We start from the raw sequence: 20,458 nt of genomic DNA, 5'->3' as shown, positions 1-20,458 counted from the left end.
AACACAAATGCTAACTGCATAAGATTCAGTAATGACTTAGTAACAGCTTTTTTAAAATCTACAGGACTCCTCCAATTATCTATCTTTAAATTCTTTAAGCTGAAAAAAAGCATATCCTTGATTTTGATGGAACTTCTTCCTGTTATTGTGCAAAATCCCCCTTGAAAACACGAGATTCCTCAACCCCTATCTCTGCAAAACTCTGTGGCTCCCAGACACACTTTGAGCACTGCTCCATGGGGCTAAATACTCCCTGCATTCTTCCTTGCTCTAATCAACTCAAATATTGTACAGGAACAAGGAAATGAAAGTATTTTCATATAATGCATACAGTTGCACATTCATTTGTCATGTGCTATTGCTTTCTTTCTGGGTTATGGCAATAATAAGGAGATGTCATTTAAATTAATTATTATAATTTATAATATCTCTTGCTTCAGCTATCCTGCAAAAAGAAGCCCCTTCTTGGCTCAATGAGCTTATGAAAGATAAGGAGAGCAGACAAAAAGGATATTAGTATATATTTGGTACTGGCAACACATCTCCATGCATTTTGAGAGACAATCCTTTGCAGAACATCTGCAGATTCTTCAGTGCAAACGTTAAATGGAATAGCCCACCTCTTATAGCATGTCCAAACTACAGTGGTACATAAACGGAGAAGTACTGTCTGATAACTGAACACAACTTATCAAAAGAAATCAGAGACTACTTACAGCAGTATAGAATTTTTAGCTTTGTGCATATAGAATAGACTGAAACAAAAATGAAGTGACCTTTTCTCATTAAGGATGTGGATTCTTCCTAATTTACACACACAGACTTGCAGCTATTCTCAAATAATAACAGAATATGCTGAGTTGGAAGGGACCCACAAGGATCATTGAGTCCAACTCCTGGCCCTGCACAGGACCATCCCCAGGAGTTACACCGTGTGCCCAAGAGTATCATCCAAACGCCTCTTAAACTCCGTCAGGCTTGGTGCTGTGACCACTGCCCTGGGGAGCCTGTTCCAGTGCCCAACCACCCTCTGTGTGAAGAACCTTTTTCTAATATACAATCTAAACCTCCCCTGATACAGCTTCAGGCCATTCCCGTGAGCTCTGTCACCGGTCACCACAGAGAAGAGATCAGTGCCTGGCCCTCCTCTTCCTCTCACAAGGAAGTTGTAACTGCAATGAGGTCTCCCTTCAGCCTCCCCATCTCCAGGCTGAACACACCAAGTGACCTCAGCCAGTCCTCATACGACTTCCCCTTCACCAGCTTCATTGCTCTCCTTTGGATACTCTCTAATAGCTTAATATCTTTCTTATGGTGTGATGACTAAAACTGCACACACTATTCAAGGTGAGAGTAAGCAGTCTAATTGTTACCATCCAATCCTTTGTGCTCAAAGCTCCATGGCATTTATACTGTGCAATCAATCAGAGATGCCTACATGTAGATAATTAAATTCAAAATCAGCGACCAAAGTAAGACAAGTTTGGACTGATTCTCTCTGGATAAAAACCCAGACACCATATCAATTTATGTATCTACTGTGAAAAACACCTTTATATATTATGGACATTTGTGGGCTAAAGTATTTTACCAGAATAACAGTGCACATCTTCCTGTGCTTGATAGCAAACCAATTCCAGTGACCTAGGCAGAAATATATTGTCTGATATTGCAACTGCTGCAAAGGGATACATCTTCCTGGTAGTATCATGAGTCTGGGCAATTACTAAAGTAAGAAAACTTCACAGGTAACTGCTCCAAATGCTGAACAGGAAAGGGTTTGGAGAGAACAGGTTTTCTTGAAACCACAAGTATTTGTGATTTTGTTGTCCATTTTTTTACAAAGGATAAACCCCAAAAACACTAGGAGATACAAAAGGAAATTTCAGAAGAGCTAAAACCCCATTACAAAATGAACCACAGTGTTCATTATGGAAGTTTGAGACTGGAAGTTTGAGACCAGTACCACACAACCTAGCTGAGAGAGACAATGTACATCTTTCTCCACTTTGTACTTATTTCCCATATAACTAATATTACTTGGATAAAAGAGGTTTTCTAGGGACCAAGTCTCTTGACCAATGGTTAGTGGCATCTTCAGGGAAAAAATGAAGTTTCAAACCCTTGGCTCAAATAAGGTATGAAAGATTGCTTAGGAAAATATATTTAGGGACACCCACTAGACATGCACTCATAGGATCTACCTGATATTTTTATACTTCATACATTCCCTTCCCTCTGATTATCCAACCCAGACTGTCTGTTGTTGCTGTTAGTTCTCTGTCCTATTGTTACAAGCAAATCATCACAGAAAAATCTCACAGATTACCAGAAAGCCAAACCACAGTGATAATTTTAGCCTTTTGGGGAGATAGAGAGTAACTTTATGCCATGACACAACCTCTGGTAGCACCTCTACCTCAAGCTCCTCCTGAGGATGCTGTCAAACTTCAAACCAGTATGAATAATGGAAAGAGGTCTCAGAGACCTTTGATACAGGGAAAAACAAATACTGGTTTTCTCATCTGTAGTTGAAACAGAGCCTAGTAACTTCATCTGGTGGGGAAAAAAGTGAGCAGGCTGCTGCTATGAAGCATGCCACCTGCCGGAAGCCAAACCAGCCCACCAAGCAAAATGCCCATTTAATCCTAATAACAATCTACAATGCAAACAAGAAGTTTACAAAAACAAAAAGGGAGATGCCGCAAGTCTCCTAATATTTACAAAGCCCATGTCAGGTTTTCCCTTGGAAGCAGAAGTCACAGCTGTAGGCTTTGACACCCATAATCTCACAATTTTAATTTCATGGTCAATGCAAGCAGCGTTCTTTGTATACACAATAGAGAGAGAAGTCTTTGCACAGTTACAAGATACAGGCCCAGGCGCAGAACCCTGTAGTCCCATGGAGGCAGAAAAAGCAGGAATCCTAAATTCTGTTCTGAGGTTTGAGTTTGTTTTGTTATTACTTGGTTAGCAGTTTACTCAATTCATAGTATTTTTTTAACATTTGCTGCCATTACACAATTCTCATGTCCACAGTAGGCTTTTCAAATTTTTTCAAGGCAGGCACTGAGCGAGAAGCTAGAGGCTGCTGCTTTCTAGCAGCTCCTCAGAAGATGATTTCATAGAGATGTTTTTAACTTGAAATATGTCATGAAGTAAAGTATCTCACAGTGAAATTGGTGAAGAGGGGCTGAGGAGTTAGATCAGTCAGGTAAAACCAATGCAGCCTATAAAATGAAAAAATAACACTTTGAATAGAAAACAAGTAGGAAAAAAATAAGATCACAGAAAACAGTGATGAATGGGATTATGTCTTTTCTCCTTAAAGTGTAATTCTTCCCTGGGCAATAATAGTATGTGATCAGCCTCATCACATATCATGAAGTTAGAGGATAGAAAAGAATGCCCAAAGTCCTAAAATGTGAGCTCAGCAGCAAGAGAATGTGAAAATGGTTGAGAAACTACTTAATCAGAATTTCTTACAAAACTTAAAAGGTTTGCTAGTGGAATGGAGAAAAATATAACCAATAAAAATAAAATCATGGCAGCCACATAGCAGTTTAAGAGCCCTCTGGGGTTTCAAAATTATTTTAGGGCGTCTCATCTCAGTCTGCTCCACAGAAATAGAATTGCATATGTAAAGACCAAAGAGTTTTCTTTCTCAGTAGCCTACCACCCACAGATTTGAATTTGTTGTTGGGGTTTTTTTTCCCTTCATGCTACCAGCCTCCTAGGCACATCATACACACTACACAGGTATAAAAGAGCACAAAAATAGGGTTCTGCATGCAATGCTGCTCTTACAAGGGTCTTTCCTGTAGCCATATCACCTTCCCACAGCAGCAGAACAAAAAACATTATAATCCCTTTGCATTGTTATGAAATCAGCAGATAAACCCGTAAGAACATATCTACAGAAGAGAGCCTGAGGAAAAAGGAAATAATATTTATTCAAGAAATGTAGAAAATATATGATTAAACTTGCTAGAACCCTATTTCCAGTTCATTAATCATTTTGGAAGGGTACAAACTGCTGCTGGGACCTAGAAGAAAGTACACAGACCCACTGCTTAATTTTGCATTTGACTAGCAGTTCTCCTTTCCTGACTTGCATCCATTTCTCTGTTCTTAGTGTTATTTCAGAGAACTCAGCTATGTGATTTGGCGGTCATTTTTATCAGTAGCCCTAGCTTACTGTATCTACCACAGGTACCTTATGTAACTTATGTTTTTAATTTTTCTGCAAAGCACCTAGTACAATGGTGAGAGGTTCCATTTAAAATTACCTACATAAATAAGCAAATATAACACCATTAGCATATAACAGATAGTGCTCAACAAACTTAAACACTGTAAGTTCAGAAAGTTTAGTGGCACTATGGCCTCCAATGCACTCGAGTAACATGTACTAATTTTCTAATAGGTCTAATAGACCTTAATATGTTGCAAAACACAATAATAATCCTGTCACAATTTTCTAGGGAGAATTTAGGATTCTCATTTTCTTCTTTACATTGTCTCAGTAGCTTTTCCTGGGCATCAGACTTGCTTGTGTTAGACCCAAAAACTCATACAGCCAAAAGCCATCCACCACAACTTCTCCAGCACCATTAAGAGTGGGTATAATGTATAAGAGTGGTTGAGTACAATATGTCCAGATGTAAAGCCTTCTGAAAGCTGTTCTCTACCACGTTATACCCAGGATTCTGGACTCTCCAGTCCCACATCCACAAGTCAGTGCAAGTCTCAAGCAATTTGAGCATCCACTCGGTATATGGACAGAAGGCCATGTTCCAGGGGATTATTTGCCATCTTACAGACCCGCTTTCAGAGACAGGACCTCAGCCTAGCAGGGACCTTAGGCATTCCAAATGCTACAGGCATTATTATGAGCTGCTCTAAGTCTGGAAGCAGTGGTTTTGACTACCTTTGGTTTTGACTCCTTTTGCCTGCCCTGCTGACTGCACAAAACTACCCGTCTTTGCCACAGCTGACACTGCGTGGGTCTCCACTGCTCAGCACTTCGTTCGTGAAGCCTAGCCATGATAAGCACCACATCAAGCAAAAGGACTTAAAATGACAGTCAGCAGCTCCAGTCTGCTGGCTACAGTACCACAAGTGTATCTCTGGAAAAGGCATGGAAGAAGGCCATAGGAATTAGTAACAGCATATGACCAAAGCTGGTAGAGCATTATTTATGTCACAACTCATCCCATGGCTCCCTTAAAAGCTGTCTTCAAATACAGAATGCCCCATCAGGTAAGTCTGCTGGCCTCTGTTCACAAAACAGTGTTTTGCTGGTTTTTCTTTTCCCTTCTAGAGAACGGCTCTGATCTGTAGGCTACACAGAATAAATCACCAGGGCGATTCTTTCACTGCAGTAGTAAAAACAAGTTAAGCAACATTTATATTTTGCTGTGATTAAACCTTCCCACAGAACTGCCATTCACAAATTTTAAATGACTTACAATATGCTTTGCACCTCAGTAATTATATTCTAAGTCATTAAGTTCACACACACTCTCCTTTTGTAGCAACCCACGTGTGCTACAGAGAAATTACTTCTGAACATGCCTAATTTTAAAGTCTTCATTTTACATACTGTATGTAATCAAACTTTTTATTAAACATTGCCAAGCAATCTGTTTCATTTAAAATAAGCTGCTAGAAGAGGTAAAGGTCCATTAAGCTGTTAATTGCACACTATAACTCTGAATTCTTGAAAAATTATTTGAATATTGTTTTCCCAGATGCTTAATTCCATATTTACCTAATTCTACCACCATAGTTACTATATTGGTCAGGTATATAATAAGAAATCAATATAGCCACATTAGCAAAATTCTCCCAGGTAGAAAGAGGGAACAAAACGAGAGGATTTAATTTCCATTTCTCTTGTTTGAGTTTGATACAGGGAATTTCACTATACAGGTACAAACCACAAATCTGCTAATGTAGAAATACAAGTACACCCTAAAGGCAAAGTGCTTCTGCTACCGTAATGGCTTAAGTGATTTGATAGCTCAAATTCACTGCAAGTAAACCTCAATTAGACTTGAAAATGAAAGTCAAGCAAGTGTCATAGAAAATATTATATGCCACTGTTTTTAAATTACTTATAATAAAGGTGAAAAAATACTTTAGGCTGTGAAAATAAAACGGAGATGGTTCCAAAACACACAAACCACACATAAACATATTCAAAAAGATTGCTACCTCTTCTATATGGTTCTGAAATAGTTTGAATGTAGGTATTCATATGCAAAAACCCCTCCATTAAAACATTTAAATTTGACTATTCCAAGCTCAGGAAACAGCAACTCTTTTTCACATGGTAGCTAATTAACTAGACCTTACTTATCATGTACCCTTGACAAATAAAATTATATTTCTCATCCTTTAAAGACTTTATATCTATCTTTGGTTTAGTTTGTAGTAACTTGAATCATATGATAATGAAAGTAGAGATAGTGGAAATGAATGAAGCACATATTAATTTCTCTAAAAGACTTGTAACTCAAAGCACAGTATTACATGAATGTTGATGTTTATTTTTCCTATTTTTACCTCCCTATTCAATTAGCTGTGCAGACCTTCTCACTATGCTGAGAATCAAGTAGTTAGTACTGGTATGTGCAAATTCATTACAACTTGTAGAAGAGTCTGTCAGGGGAATCTCTCTCCTCCAAGCCTTATGACTCATCTACAGGAAGGAACATCAGCCAACATCTTATCAAGGCCACGCACTTTAAAAACAGCAGGAAACTTTCCCAGAAAGAATTTGTGGTCACACAAATTGTGGTAACACCCTTTCCACTTTGGAATGCCTGTGACAGCTCTGAATTGCCAGGCACAACTTCATGTACAGCAACATACTTCACTGCAGTGTCCAAAAGGGACAACAACAACCACCAGCTCCTCAGTAGAAACACCAGAATTCAGATGCTTTAGCCCTTTCACTCATGCTTGTGTGCTTACAGCTCTGACGTTCATGGGCCACAAAAAGGAAGAAGGTTACCTTAGCTCTTTTTCATACAATTTTAAAAAAAATAACAACAGAAATCGAAAGGGCCCCAAATTTACAAAATAAAACAGCATGAGTATTTCCATAAGTACAAGCAGCCTTGAAACATATCAGCACGATCTTTCAAATGACAATAGCTGTTCAGGGCCTGAGACTTCAGATTAAGAGAATTAAATTTCCAAAATTCAGTGGAGTGTGTGCTTATTTAATTAAAAGCAGGAAGAATTTCATTTGCACTTCACTGTTAAGAATGCCACCTATAATATCACATTTCGGCAGTGCAGCTTAAGTCCAATTTATACTAAAAGCATACTTCATCAAACTCATTTTGAAGTTCATTACAAACGCTAAACACCAGCACTATTTGCTATACTGATCCCATCCCATTTGGATGTTTAAATAGGCAAACACGGTCAGATAAACTCACAGTGGCTTGTGAATGTTCTATGATTTTTTCAGTTGAAGCCTTTTGTATCTGTACTGCAACTGTGAGCTACAGGATGTATCCTTGATTTTAGATTTTCACTGGTAGGGCTCAAGGCATTGAAAAACTATCTTGCTTGTACCTGTGCCTATAAAGTAAAATAATTTATTTTATTTTTCTCTCACAAATGAAGCAGCATATTATACTCATCACTGGGATACATCCCACAGAGCAAGGGTTTCTCACTGACTGACAGAAAGTTACCCTCCTACATTTCCTTCAGACAATGTATACGGCCCAGACCATGCCCTGTAAGGTTAGCACATGGTAAAACTTTCTCCTACACAAAGGAGAGAGAAGGAGACTAAGCAACAGCATCCCATTTACTGCGATAGCCATTCAAGACAGCTGACAAGTATTACTGGAATGTCAGAGGCCTCCCTCTTTCCTCCAAGCAACTATGTCAGCCAAGTAGGAGGGAGGAGAGACACTGCTACTACCTATTTTGGCTCAGGCAAGTTTGATTAACCAAACTATACCATGGTTGTTTAGCTTTCTTCCCTGGCTGAGGTAACCTGTTGCTGTCAGATTTGCAAACTCCTTTCAAACTACTACAGCAGCACATTTAGCTCATCACAATCAAACACAGGCATTTTTGTGCTGAAGTCATGGACAATAATGCAGAAATTACCTGCTTGTAGCACACTATTTACATAGGAGGAATATGATCAAGAAAGGTTAGAAGGTCTGTTTTAATCTAGGCTAAGGTCTGTTTTACTCTAGGCTCAGTCAATGATTTCATATGCTGTCACAGACACAACACTTCAGAGGTCTGTACAGCTTCTCACTCCAGTTTCAAAGCATGGCAACACTCAAATTGATAAAAATGAATGCAGATAAAAATCAAGTGGTTAAAACCATCCATAATTACCTTTTTCAGGGAAGGAATCATTTCCCACGTATGATACCTAAAAACTCCATTATATTGTATAGGGTATTTATGGAGTTCACATTAAGCATTTTGGTACAATTAAAGTTCTACACACGTGGCACGATGTTCAGTCCTTGGAAGGCCAGACAGTTACTTTCCAAATAAGCTTGTACAAGGAGACTTAAGGGCTTGGAGTGTCTCGATGTGGGACTAAAGGCTTTCCAGTCCTGAGAGGTGAGCAGGGCAGCTATTTTCTAACTAAACCTTTTGGATTCTCATTTTCACCTTCTATAAGGAGACAGATCTGTGTAACTAAAACAACCTTTTTATGAATTTACAGAAAGTGTAAGCATCTTGAGACAAGCTCTCACTGGCAGGCAGATCACTTTCTCCTATTGCAAGTTAGCATAAACAGTCATTGAACTGAAAGTTTCACAGTCAGCTCACTAGAGAGCCAGGCTCCTAAAAGAAGACTGAACTGGACATCACACAGGGTTTTGGCACCAGGATTTTTGAGCTAATAGGTCAGTGAAATTTTTCTTAGCAGGGCAAAAGTAACTAAGACTGTGCCTCACACCTCTGCTGCACTGGTTCTCTTTGTTAGCCCAAAAGCTTCAGCACTATATTCCAGAGGTCAGTTCTAGTACTGTTCATCACCTTTTGTCTTTTTTTTTTGTGCGGATTTTTTTTCTGGTGTGGTTTTTTTGGTTTGTTTGTTTGTTTTGTTGTTGTTGTTGTTTTTTGTTTGGTTTGGTTTTTGTTTTTCTTTGGTTTGTTTGTTTTGTTGGGGTTTTTTTTGTTCGCTTGCTTGGTTGGTTTTTTGTTTTGTTTTTTGTCAGAAATATCTGTGAACATTGACAGATTTTCCAAAGTGATTCATGTCTCTAAAACCTCCTTTATCACATGAAAAGTATTTACAAAAAAAAAATTTATTGAAACACTAAACACCTTTCATGGCTAGGCTTCGCGAAGGAAGATTTTAGAAGGGCTCTACCCACGCTTGCTACAAGCACGCTGGTGTAAACACCTTTAAAAGACTAAAGACAGACTAACTAGAAGTGTTAAGAGGATGGCTGAGAATGGCCTGAGTGCTGAAAAGTTCTTAGGAGTACCACGACTGTGATTACTGGATTCATTATAAGCCTAGGGATTCTCCATAAAATCCATAGCATATACATCATACTCCTCTAAACAGTGTCACCTTCCAAAAGCTTAAAATAAATTTAAAAAATGTTGCTAAATTATTAGCAACATGTTATTGAGCTGGCACTTTTGTCATATCAATGATGCAATTTTCTTCTGCCTTGAAATATACCAAATATACTAATAAAATCTAGCAAATTAAACCTGGGTTCACTAGTTGTTATTAACCTTAATATAAAGGAGACAGTTCCATTCAAAGTCTTGCCTCATTTATCTTTCATATTCCTATATCTTACCATGACTTGTGCTGCTTCTTAAAGGCACCCTTTAACTTCAAGGATATCATCTTTGCTTGTAACGTTCAAATTAGAAATAAAGTTTAAAACAGGTAAGAAACTTGAATCAATGAAATAAGCAGAGAAATGAAAGAATAATGAAAGATAGGAGGAACTCACTTATATTGCCAGCATTTATTACAAATGTCTATCTGAGTTTTAGGTACTTATTTGCTATCATTTCAAACTAACAATGAAAGTTAGTGCATTGATCTTCAAAGAAGTAGATGCTTAAAGTTATCAAGTCAATAAAATAATCTTCTCTCCTTTAAGTCAATGTCATCTCCCTAAACAACAATCCTCTGTACAAAATCTCACAATCTCCGTTAATTTTTGCTCCATTCATATATAAGAATCAACCAATATTTGGACCACATTATCACTTTCAGCATAGCATGAAATTTCATAACAAAAACAAACAAGTAAGATCATGTTCCAATAAATTTGTTCCATTCTAGAAGAATCCCCAGAAAGATGTGCTTTCTTTCTTCATAGAAATCCATTGTGCCTAGAGATTTCCTCTATTTGTTTGAAATGCTTGTGCCATTCCCTTAGCTTTACAGTATTTTTGTTTTCTCAAAGCACCCAGAACATTTGATGAGGTCACAGCACGATTTCAAGAATCTTTTATTCTGTCTCAATTACCATACCGCAGGACTTATTTCAACAGCCCCATTCTACTTTGGCTACACATTTCAGAAAGATTAGGGTAATCCAGATCAAGCCCAGAGACAGAGTGGGGCGGCAGATGAAGAATGCACCTTGGAAGTAGAATCCAGAGGAGCTTCTCTTATTCAGCCTAAGAAAACAGAAGAATGAAAAAGGATTCCTCTACATAAATGCATCAGAAGGGGTTAATGGTAGAAAAGACCGCAAAACCCTATAGGCAACATAACATTTTGGTGTAGGAACAAAAGGATACTAGCTATTCAAGAGCCAGTGGAAGAGGGAATTTTCTAGTCCTCCCAATGGGGAAAGATTATTAACAGTAAATGAAAAGTAATCTCTAATAGCAGCAGATGAGACACAAAAACACTGAAAGTCATGCATTCCCATACTCTTGAATCATACCAGCTTGGATATGTTTCTGACCTGGCTGTCCTGAAACCAGGCCCTCTAAAACCCTTACTGGGCCCACAAACACTTGTTTCATCCCTGCAGGGGTTAAGGTGGTTGGTTTACACCACATCATCGCCTGTCATCTGCCACCTGCCATCAGTCACCTGCCATCCTTCTGCACTTCCCCTTCTCAGTTTCTTCTGCTTAAGATTGCTGCTGCAATTCTCCCACTGGCTCTGCTCCCTCTGGTGTTTAACACGATCTCTGGGCAGCCTGAAAGCCGTGCAGCTGACTGCCTTTTGCCATGGAAAAGTTTTCATCAGGGCAGCAATGACCTCGCTAACAGGCGGTTATATATTTAATGGACACAGTTGCCTGCAGCTAAGTGCTGTCTCAGAGCCGGGGGTGGGGGAGGGCAGAAAGAAAGAAAACAGCTGCTAACAGACATGGAATATTAACTCAGACTTTGAGCAAGCAGATTGGAGAGAGCAGGAAAAAAAAAAATTTAGGACTACAGCATCTAGCATTGCCACTGTAAATAACCTTCTCATTAGAGAAAGAGAGCTGACAACATGCATTAATGTCTGACAAAGCAAATATATTTGCTGTTTCTGTAAAGAAGACTGAATGAACTACAGAAAGCCTGGAACTACACATAGAGGAAATGGCATTATCACAGTTGGGAAAGCAGCCACAGTTACACTTGATGTAACAGGGACAGAAGACAATTCTAAGGCTACATCACAACTGAGAGGAAAAAAAAAAAGGGATGAAATCACTCAAACACAGAGTCACTTGCCCCAAAGTTACCATTACTTCCAGATCATATCTGCTTCTGGAGAAAAAAAATCCCATAAGATCCTGAATACATCACTGTATTCAGGAAGATAGAAATTAAAAACCAGTTAAAAATATACATGCTCAAAATTCAAATAATACATCATGAACTAGCTATCCCCCTTATATAGTGTTATATAAGTAACACTAATAGCTATTCTCTTAGGTCAAGTTTATAATAAAACTACTTCACTGGATATCAGAGTTTAAAGTACTGAAAATCATGATCATTCAGGATCATCAAGTGTGGGCAACAAAACCAGTACCAAAGTGCTGAGGGAACAGAACAGTAATTAGAGTCAAAACTGACAGTCAGAATTTGGGATGAGGGAAAAAAAGTCATAATGAAAATGATGACTGTTTAAGGACTCAAGTCTGCTCAAGTCTGCTGCAGGTGGGGCTCAGACAGCAAATAAAGAATGAGTGAAAAAGCTGAGCCTTGCAGCAAAGTGACAACAGGAATTTCAGAATTCATGCCACCAGGGAAGCCCTTTGGAACACTTTAATGTGTCTTCAACAGCTTAATTATAACAACAGATGAAGTGCTCATATTACTTTACAAGCGAAATGAGCAAGATTCAAAATGGAGCCCAATAGCGGGTTTGCTAACTTCACAGACTGTTTTCCAAGGCTATGATTTTAAATATAACATAAGATACAAACAGCCCAGGTTAAACTTTCATCAGATGGGCATTTCTTGGTAGAGGATCACTGAGTCAGTTTCAGATGGAGCAAAACAGAAAGTGTCTGCAGTCTTCAAAAAAATTAGGCATGAGGGAAAATATCAGCCAAACTTTGGACAACAAACATAATTGAAGGTGGCATTCAAAATTTATTGACTTCAGTCAGATGGAGTACCTTTCCAGTTCTACATAACTTGTGCTGAGAAACAGAAGTATGCTGAAGTCAGAACAGAGTTGTCAAGTACAGCAGCTGCACACAGGGAATGGCAGAAATTACATTTTTACTAAGTATCTGGTCTTCCAAAAGCCTTTCTTAAAATACAAATAATCATCTAGGCCAGTACTGAAGTTGTCAGGCTCCCCTGGAGTTGGCAAAGGAACAGCTGGTGCTCCCAAGAGCCAGTCAGGGCTATTGTTACTGCTCACTGAACAGCCAGGGCAACAGGTGTTACCAGAAACATCACAGACTGGTGTCTCACTGAACTGCTTCTTAGGAAGCAATTGCAAATCCAAAAGAGGGAAGAACACATTTCTTCTATAAATGCTGTACAGCCCAGAGAGGAGGAAAAAAGCCTCCATATAAACCCTGAAAAAGACATAGAGATGAAGAGAAGGGGAAAAAAACAATTTGCACTGGGAAAATCTCACTATTTTTATTATTCAGTATTTTGTTCCAATTGGACTATCTCATTCATCAGCTCATGTGCCCTTTGATGGACTTCCCCATGGACACAGAGGCCACTGGGTCCCTGCTAAAAAAGCAGCTGAGGAGGTAGGGAGGCTGTGTGCATTTTAAAAATGTGAATTAAAATGGTGGCCTGAATCCAAGTAAGCCTGTACCACTCTCTGTCCTCTGAATGCTATCTAGAGAGCAATGGCACAGAAAGATCACTTTTAAACTTAGTCTTCATAGCTTCTTTGTCACAGCCACATTAAAAAAGCAGATTTCTGAGGGTTTTTTTTTCTGAATCAGAAAGAAAAAAAAAAAAGTTGTATCCAGTCTTTTTCAGACCTCTTTACAAAGCATTCTAACCACCCATACAAATTAAACTCAGAATTGCCTAGAAGCTTTTCATCCTTTGTGTTCATAAACTAGCAATCTTGACCTCCAGATTTTAATTTACTTTACTGAAATATTTATTTCCTTCAATAAATGAAGCATTCCAGATTTGACTCTCTCTGCAACAAAGAACAGCCAGAGAGCATGACCATCAATATACCAATTTTATTTACTGCAATCTCTTTATATAAACCATGAAGGTATAAAACTGACTACCGGAAAAGTCACAGAAGGTAATAGCAAATTCATTTCTAAAGCTTCAGCTCATCAAGTTAATGATTAATTAATTTATTAAAACAGAGATGAAAGTCCAGGAGCAAAGTTCCCAAATAAGACAGACTGATTTTATTTGTTCTTAATCCAGTCTCATTCAGATATAATAGTACCTATTACCACAACCAGAAGCTTTTTAATACCTTGCATAGGCCTGCTAAGAGTAAAGACAGCAAAAGTAATGGATTGACTCCTAGAAACAGCTGTTTATAAAATGGAGACTTTTGCATAAAAGGCTAGGTGTGGCCAAGGAGAGAACAAGAAGTATCTGCACCAAAGCCATTGCTCTGTTGTTATTCAGTATGTAACAGAGCACAGAGTGGGGATATCAGCCACCTCGCTGTGCCACACTGGGATTGTTTTACTACATGCCTAAATAATTTCATGAACCATGAAAAAAAGATCACCCTCTTGCCTAAACTCTTCCAAAAAACCTATCCATTATTCATAATTATCTTCCAATGCTTCTCCCATTTGCCATGTACAGAGTCCTGTCAATCTTTTTGCTGGACTTCACTGACTGTGGTATTTCACACTCGCCCCCCTGAGTAGAGGGATCAGGAGACGCATGATAAGCAGGATTTGCAAATGGTATTATAAAACAAGCATGCAAAAGGGCTGAATCATCCTAGCTTTAAAACAAGGTTTTTAAGTTGGCAGGTGCCATTAAGGAGGACAAGATGCAGTGCTCAGATGTCACTCATCTTTACAGTCTCCTGTCAATGACCTTTGCAAAGGGCAAATCAATACTAAGCACATACTGTATCTACTATTTCTTACTGTGTAGGAAAGGTCAGCTCATTTTCATGTATGTATCAGTTCCAACATTACTGTTTTCAGACACAGAACGGCTTAAAGCTGGGAATCAATAAAAAAAATTCTTATCTTACATATAGCAGCATTTCAAAATATGTGATAACTTAAAAAACAAGCCTTGGAATGAAAACATTTCATAAGGAAGGAATGTTGAGCTCTACCTTGCTATCATGATATTCTCTACAAATAAGTGCAAATGAAATTATAAACAACATTTATGGGACTACTTCCTTAGCAAAATCTAGTCCACCTGTATGTTTTACCACAGAAAAAAAAATATTTTTAAAATACTAAGACATTTACTGTCATTTTATGCATGCCTGCTGCACCTTTTTTTGTTTGTAGGCATAGGCCACAGAGATTATTCTCCTCTTAGATGGCATATTTTGAGAAGGGCCTTTATAAAAATGCATGTTTTGGTTCTGTATTTAAACTTGATCCCATTTAGCTCAATGCCCAATCCTTTTAGCTTCAGCAACAAAATTTTGTAATACACATATTGCCACAATCTAGGAGATGCTTAGTACTGAAATCACAGCTGAAATTTCAGGGCTTTTGGAAATATATATTTGAATTCCTCAAGTATGATTCAGTTTAACATTTTATAGTACCTGAAAGTTCAAGGATGAACATCAAAAGTCTATTACACCAACACTGAGCGTAAATGAAAAAGTATCCTGTTGTGTATTTTAAACACACCAGAAACTTCAAACAACACTAAAACTGTCTCTGGATAGAGGACACTGCTGCACTATTTGATATTGCAAGGGTAAGATCCACAAGGACAGTGTTTTAAAATATTCAGAAAGATAGTATTTTAAAATGCTTGCATATGGGAAAAGGGTTATTTAATATCAATGTAATGAATTTCCTAGTTGCATTAACTGCAACATCATAAGGAGATACTGTATTCCTGTTCCTTAGCCGTGTTTAGGTGGAGCAATGGCACTTCCATACATCCATAAGCAAAGGCATAAAAAGGATCTATAATCTTTTGATGCATACATTTAATACATTTCAGTAAGGTTTATTACAGTTCTTGCTTCCTCTTCTCAGCATCACTCATGGTTAATGTACAGATATGCACAATGGTGAAAATCACTTAGCAGTTCCACTTCAAGAAAAGAGAAACAACGTTTTTAAGAATAAAACAACTATTTCTACTCTTATCGCACTTGAGCTGGTCAAGAGGTAAGCCATCTCAACATAATTTTGTAAATCTTAGAAAACATCCACTGACTCAATTATTTAATTATTTACTTTATTTTCCTGCAAATCCAAATTATAAGAGTGGTTTCTCTCTGTCAAGCAGATATGAAGGTAAAAGCAAATCATTCAGCTTTGTACCATGAAACAGTGTACACTGCCAGATTGGGAAAGTCTATTCTGGTGCTGCTATCAGCAGCACTGACAAATATAAACATGAAATTAAGGTTTGTGTTTATTCTTAACTAGTTGGTTATGCCATCCCACTGAAAAATCAAAACAAAAAACTAAAAGAAAACCCCCACAAAATAAAATCATATTTTCTTGGGGTCAAACACTGAAAATAGAGCTATACTTCTGACTGCAGCCATGTGCCAAAAGCAGAACTAGAAGCAAGCAACTAATTTTAAGATTCCTGAAATTACCTGCTGAATTATTTTTTCACAGAGGAAATCCAGTCTATACACTGTGATGCAGGACAGAGTTGCCTGTCTCCCTGTCTTGTAACACTGCATATTTTGATTAGCTGCAATGGCATAGAAGTATAGATTTTTAATATAATTTTATTGCCTTTTAGATAACTGATTTACTGACAGTGGTTTTAGGGCATTTTCTTCTTCAATTTTTATGACTACGCCTTTTTGATGACTATGCTTTTTAAATTTTTATTGGGGAATAATGGCTGAATTTCTAAAGGGACAGATGACAAATTCTATCAGGTACAATACTGAAAATGTTCATTTAGATGCAGAGGGAATTTAAAAAAAAAAAAAAAAAGAAAAACCAACCTAAAACCCAACAAAATCAAAACAAACAAACAAAAAAACACCCAATAAAACCATTGGTATGTTCTTGTCAACTCCCATCCTGCACTTAAAAAAGTCTTAAAGCAGGATCCAAAATAATACAAGCTGAGTATGTAAGCTCTTTTAAAGCAATCTAGGTTCCTTACAAAGTGAAAGTCTATTTCCTTACTCACTAACAAAGAGCAGAGAGTACAATACCAATTATTCTAGAAACAGTTACACTTCCTGCTGTGCCTTCATAAGCAGAACGATGAAAGAGCAACGTTGCAATAACACTGAGAGTAAATGGAAATCAGGATGCTAACGCTGCATGTGAGCACACAGGTCTGCTCAAAAGGCTCTGAAGGGCTGTAGGTATTGCTCTAACTGGTTATAAGTGGCTGCTTTTGAAAGCAGCTGTTCCTCATAGGTAGTCTCTTCCATTTCATTTGGCTATAGGTTGTCATCCTGCAGAGCATTAAGAGAGGGTTGCAGAAAAAGGAAAAATAAATGCTTTCTCCAGAAAGCTGGTGGTGGGGAGGAGTGAACCAGTTATAGCCAGCAGCAGCGTGCAGCTAGAAATCTTGTGTTTTTTATACCCTCATAAAATGCAGCCAGAGAAAAAGGGCAGAAAGGTGTAAAACAGATTTTCTTCATTACAACCATGAACATTATTACAATGCTATTGTTCTGAATTCTGTGATATTTTTTTGAGAAATATTTGCTTTCAAGGAAGATGATAAAAAAGAGGAATCGGTGATGCTTATTTCCTTACACTAAGAGTTTCATTAAAAGCAGGTAAATAAACTCAAAGCATACATATTCTTCAATAAAGACATGTTTTATAAAATAGCAAGAATTACCTGAAAAAAAACCCTAAAACAAATAAACAAGTACCTAAGTTGTATATTTTGTCCTAGTGTAAACTAGTGGCAGGAAGTGTACTTCAGCACACTCCATCCTGAACTTTAAGGAGGATACCTTATTTAGGGAAGCCCCAACACTCAATTTTACCTTTTCTTTTTGGTTTTGCTCTGAACAGTTTTACTAAAACTACTTTCAAAGGTATTCTCTTACTCCAACAAAAGTACCTGCAGTAAAACAATGCACACATCCCCATAAGCCTTTTATAAATTCTCAAATTATGCCGTATTTAATTTTATCTGAATTTTAACCATTTCCTTGTACCTAGTCCCACCTTACTATCTTACCATACCATCTTACTAATAATAACTTTTGAGATTCCAGCTTCTATATCTTAATTAAAACTGTGGATTTGTATTACAATATTGAGCTGTAATACAGGACTTTGAGAATTGAGGCATCTGGGAGAAGAAGAACTGATATGGTCCAACACTTGATTGTCCAAATACCTTGTGTTTTAGAAGTGAGGTGTTTTCTTTAGGCATGACAGATGACCCTCAGAAAATAGCATCACATCACACAGGCCTAATGAAAATAAAAACTATGAGGGGCATCATACAAGATCTGAAAGAAAGATTATTCTACCTGTATCGGACATGCTCGATTGTGTCATATGTCAGCTTGCTGCTGATATTCTGACTATGAGGGTTGCCTAGGAGACAAAAGAGATACAGAAGTTAATCATTAATCACAATTTTGCTATTAAATTTCTCTTTTATGAAAGTATTACACCAAGCCAGCCCAAAAGGTGATAAATAAAGATTCAATGTATACATCCTAGCAATGCCCTGAAGCTCCTTAGTAAGTCAAGAGAAAGGACATAGGCTAAAGCAATTATGACAGATCTGGAAACTTCAGCTGGAACTCTTATTTAGGCAGTTATTCTAAAAAGGAAATGCAACTGTATATGCACAAACATACTAGGAAAAACTACAGACAGAATGTACATTCATAAATGTATTTGCATAGTAGTTAAGAAGTAAGAGACAGCATCTGGAAATAATAGACATTAATGACACAATACCAGGATTAACCCTGGGAGTTTTAGAGTTTGAAATTCAAATAATTCATTAAAACATAAATTTTACTGCAAAATTAGTAACCACCTTAGACCAGCTCAGGATAAGCATGTATTAACAATTAAGATAGCACAAAATAAGGGCATGAATTGAGAAAAAAATTGAGAAAAAAAATCTTGAGCGAGAAAGATTACAGCAATATCCACATGGGCACAGAACATTTTCGTATTAGTAAATGGCACATTCTTTGGAATAAACAGTTTGGAAAGGGCGTAAGAAAAAAATTGGTATACAAATACACTTTTTGCAATATGCTGAAACATAAGCTACTCTATTTTTAAAATTTCAAAATCACCCTGCTGAAAGTAATTGAGTGAAGGTGTTGAAAATAATGAATTTTGAGCTCAAATCAAAAAACTAATACTTACACCTTTCACGTCTGATGTTGCATTTCTGTAATTTCCAATTCAAATATTCTCAATTTAAAAGTGAGAATATCTCTTACTTATGTTACTTTCCCTCACTGACACATGCAAAAGCTAAACTACAGTTCTTTTCGTCTGTGGATTATCACCAAGAAAATAAAAAAAGCTGCAAGTCAAACTCCCCTTTTAGTCACATCTGTGTTTGTTAAATTAACTCTTTTTGTACAGCAGTTGCTGTCTTCAGCGTATGAGACATAATTTTTACAAAAGAATGAGAACTGACCATATGAAAGCTCTCATTATCATTTTAGATGAAAGTACTAATGAAAAAATACAATTTGTTCTCCTATACCATTATAGGTACTGTGCAAATCTGCTCCAAACTGGCAGCACTAGTATTTCTACTCACAAGCAATTAATGCACAAATTATATTTTTTTTCTGCCACAGATGGTACTTATTATAAGGGTTGAGCTCAATGTTGTTTGAAATAACTAAGATCAGAGCATACATTTCACTTTACAATGTCTGTTTTGAGAAAACATTAATTTTAATATCACTGACATGCACTTCAATAGGAGATCTTAAATGTGATCAAATCAACATATTTTGTCATAAGAGAAAAAAAACCCAAATAACTTTATTCCTATCAAAAATAACATTATTTCACAGCAGAACCTAATTCCATGCTTTGGATCCTGGCCTTGCCAGCATTCAGGAAAAAAAATAGGGGAAAATGGCACATACAATGCCACATTGAAAATGAAACTACCCAAAACTCTCATGTGGTAGTTGGTAAGCACACAAGTGCGCAAGTGCTAGAGTAAACAGTTTTCTTGCAAAGCAGTGGTACCTAGTTCCCAAGCGAGGAATCCCTTTGTTCTGTGTATCAGAGAGCATAAGAAAGACACAAAACTAGCAAAAAGGACCCATGACCCACAGATAGTAAAACACAATAAGAAATTTTGATTACTTCAGTGGGACTACTCACACCATAATACTGTACAGTACATTTTTTTCTGTTTGAGCATGACTCATTCCAGTGTGAACTGTCTCACACAGCAACAATATTTCCTAAACAATGGATGCTGCTGCCTTTGTATAAAATCACACTCACTTACCTTGACTAGATAATAGTGTTAGAAAGAAACAAAAGGTTTAGGTAGTGGATTTGGGGATGAAGTGCTTACAGGTGGTGCTGAAGTGGCCCCATCCACAGCTGTAATAGCTAAACCTTCACCCAATACAGCATAATTTTGTAGATATTCTTACATTCTTATGTGCAAGACTGCTTTGGCAGTACCCATCCTTTTTCTGAGTATGCATCAAAGTCCAACAGTCTGAGAGAGGTATAGCACCTACTCCCTGCCTAAATTCACTTGGGATCTTTGAGCTAGGCTTTCTTCTAAATACAATACTTATACTGAGTCCTTATAAGCTCCCTGTGATGACTCCCACTGAGAAGGACAGTGGTTCTGGATTTTGGTCCTTGTGTAAGAAACTGAGTTTGTG

The 20,458-nt window shown here is 37.5% G+C and overlaps 1 protein-coding gene across 1 annotated transcript in view; it reads right to left on the bottom strand.

The window, feature by feature from the left end:
* Positions 1 to 20,458, bottom strand: part of MOCOS (molybdenum cofactor sulfurase) — a 209,115-nt gene that overhangs the window by 163,522 nt on the left and 25,135 nt on the right. The window contains exon 3 of the mRNA XM_027881871.1: positions 18,089 to 18,155. Coding sequence (XP_027737672.1) covers positions 18,089 to 18,155 — 67 coding nt within the window. The remainder of the gene's footprint in view (positions 1 to 18,088; positions 18,156 to 20,458) is intronic.

The sequence above is a fragment of the Empidonax traillii genome, unplaced genomic scaffold (genome assembly GCF_003031625.1).
Source record: "Empidonax traillii isolate 1590-97213 ecotype Southwest subspecies unplaced genomic scaffold, ASM303162v1 scaffold98:size2021230, whole genome shotgun sequence".
NCBI lineage: Eukaryota > Metazoa > Chordata > Aves > Passeriformes > Tyrannidae > Empidonax > Empidonax traillii.
This window is presented reverse-complemented; position numbering and strand designations above follow the sequence as displayed.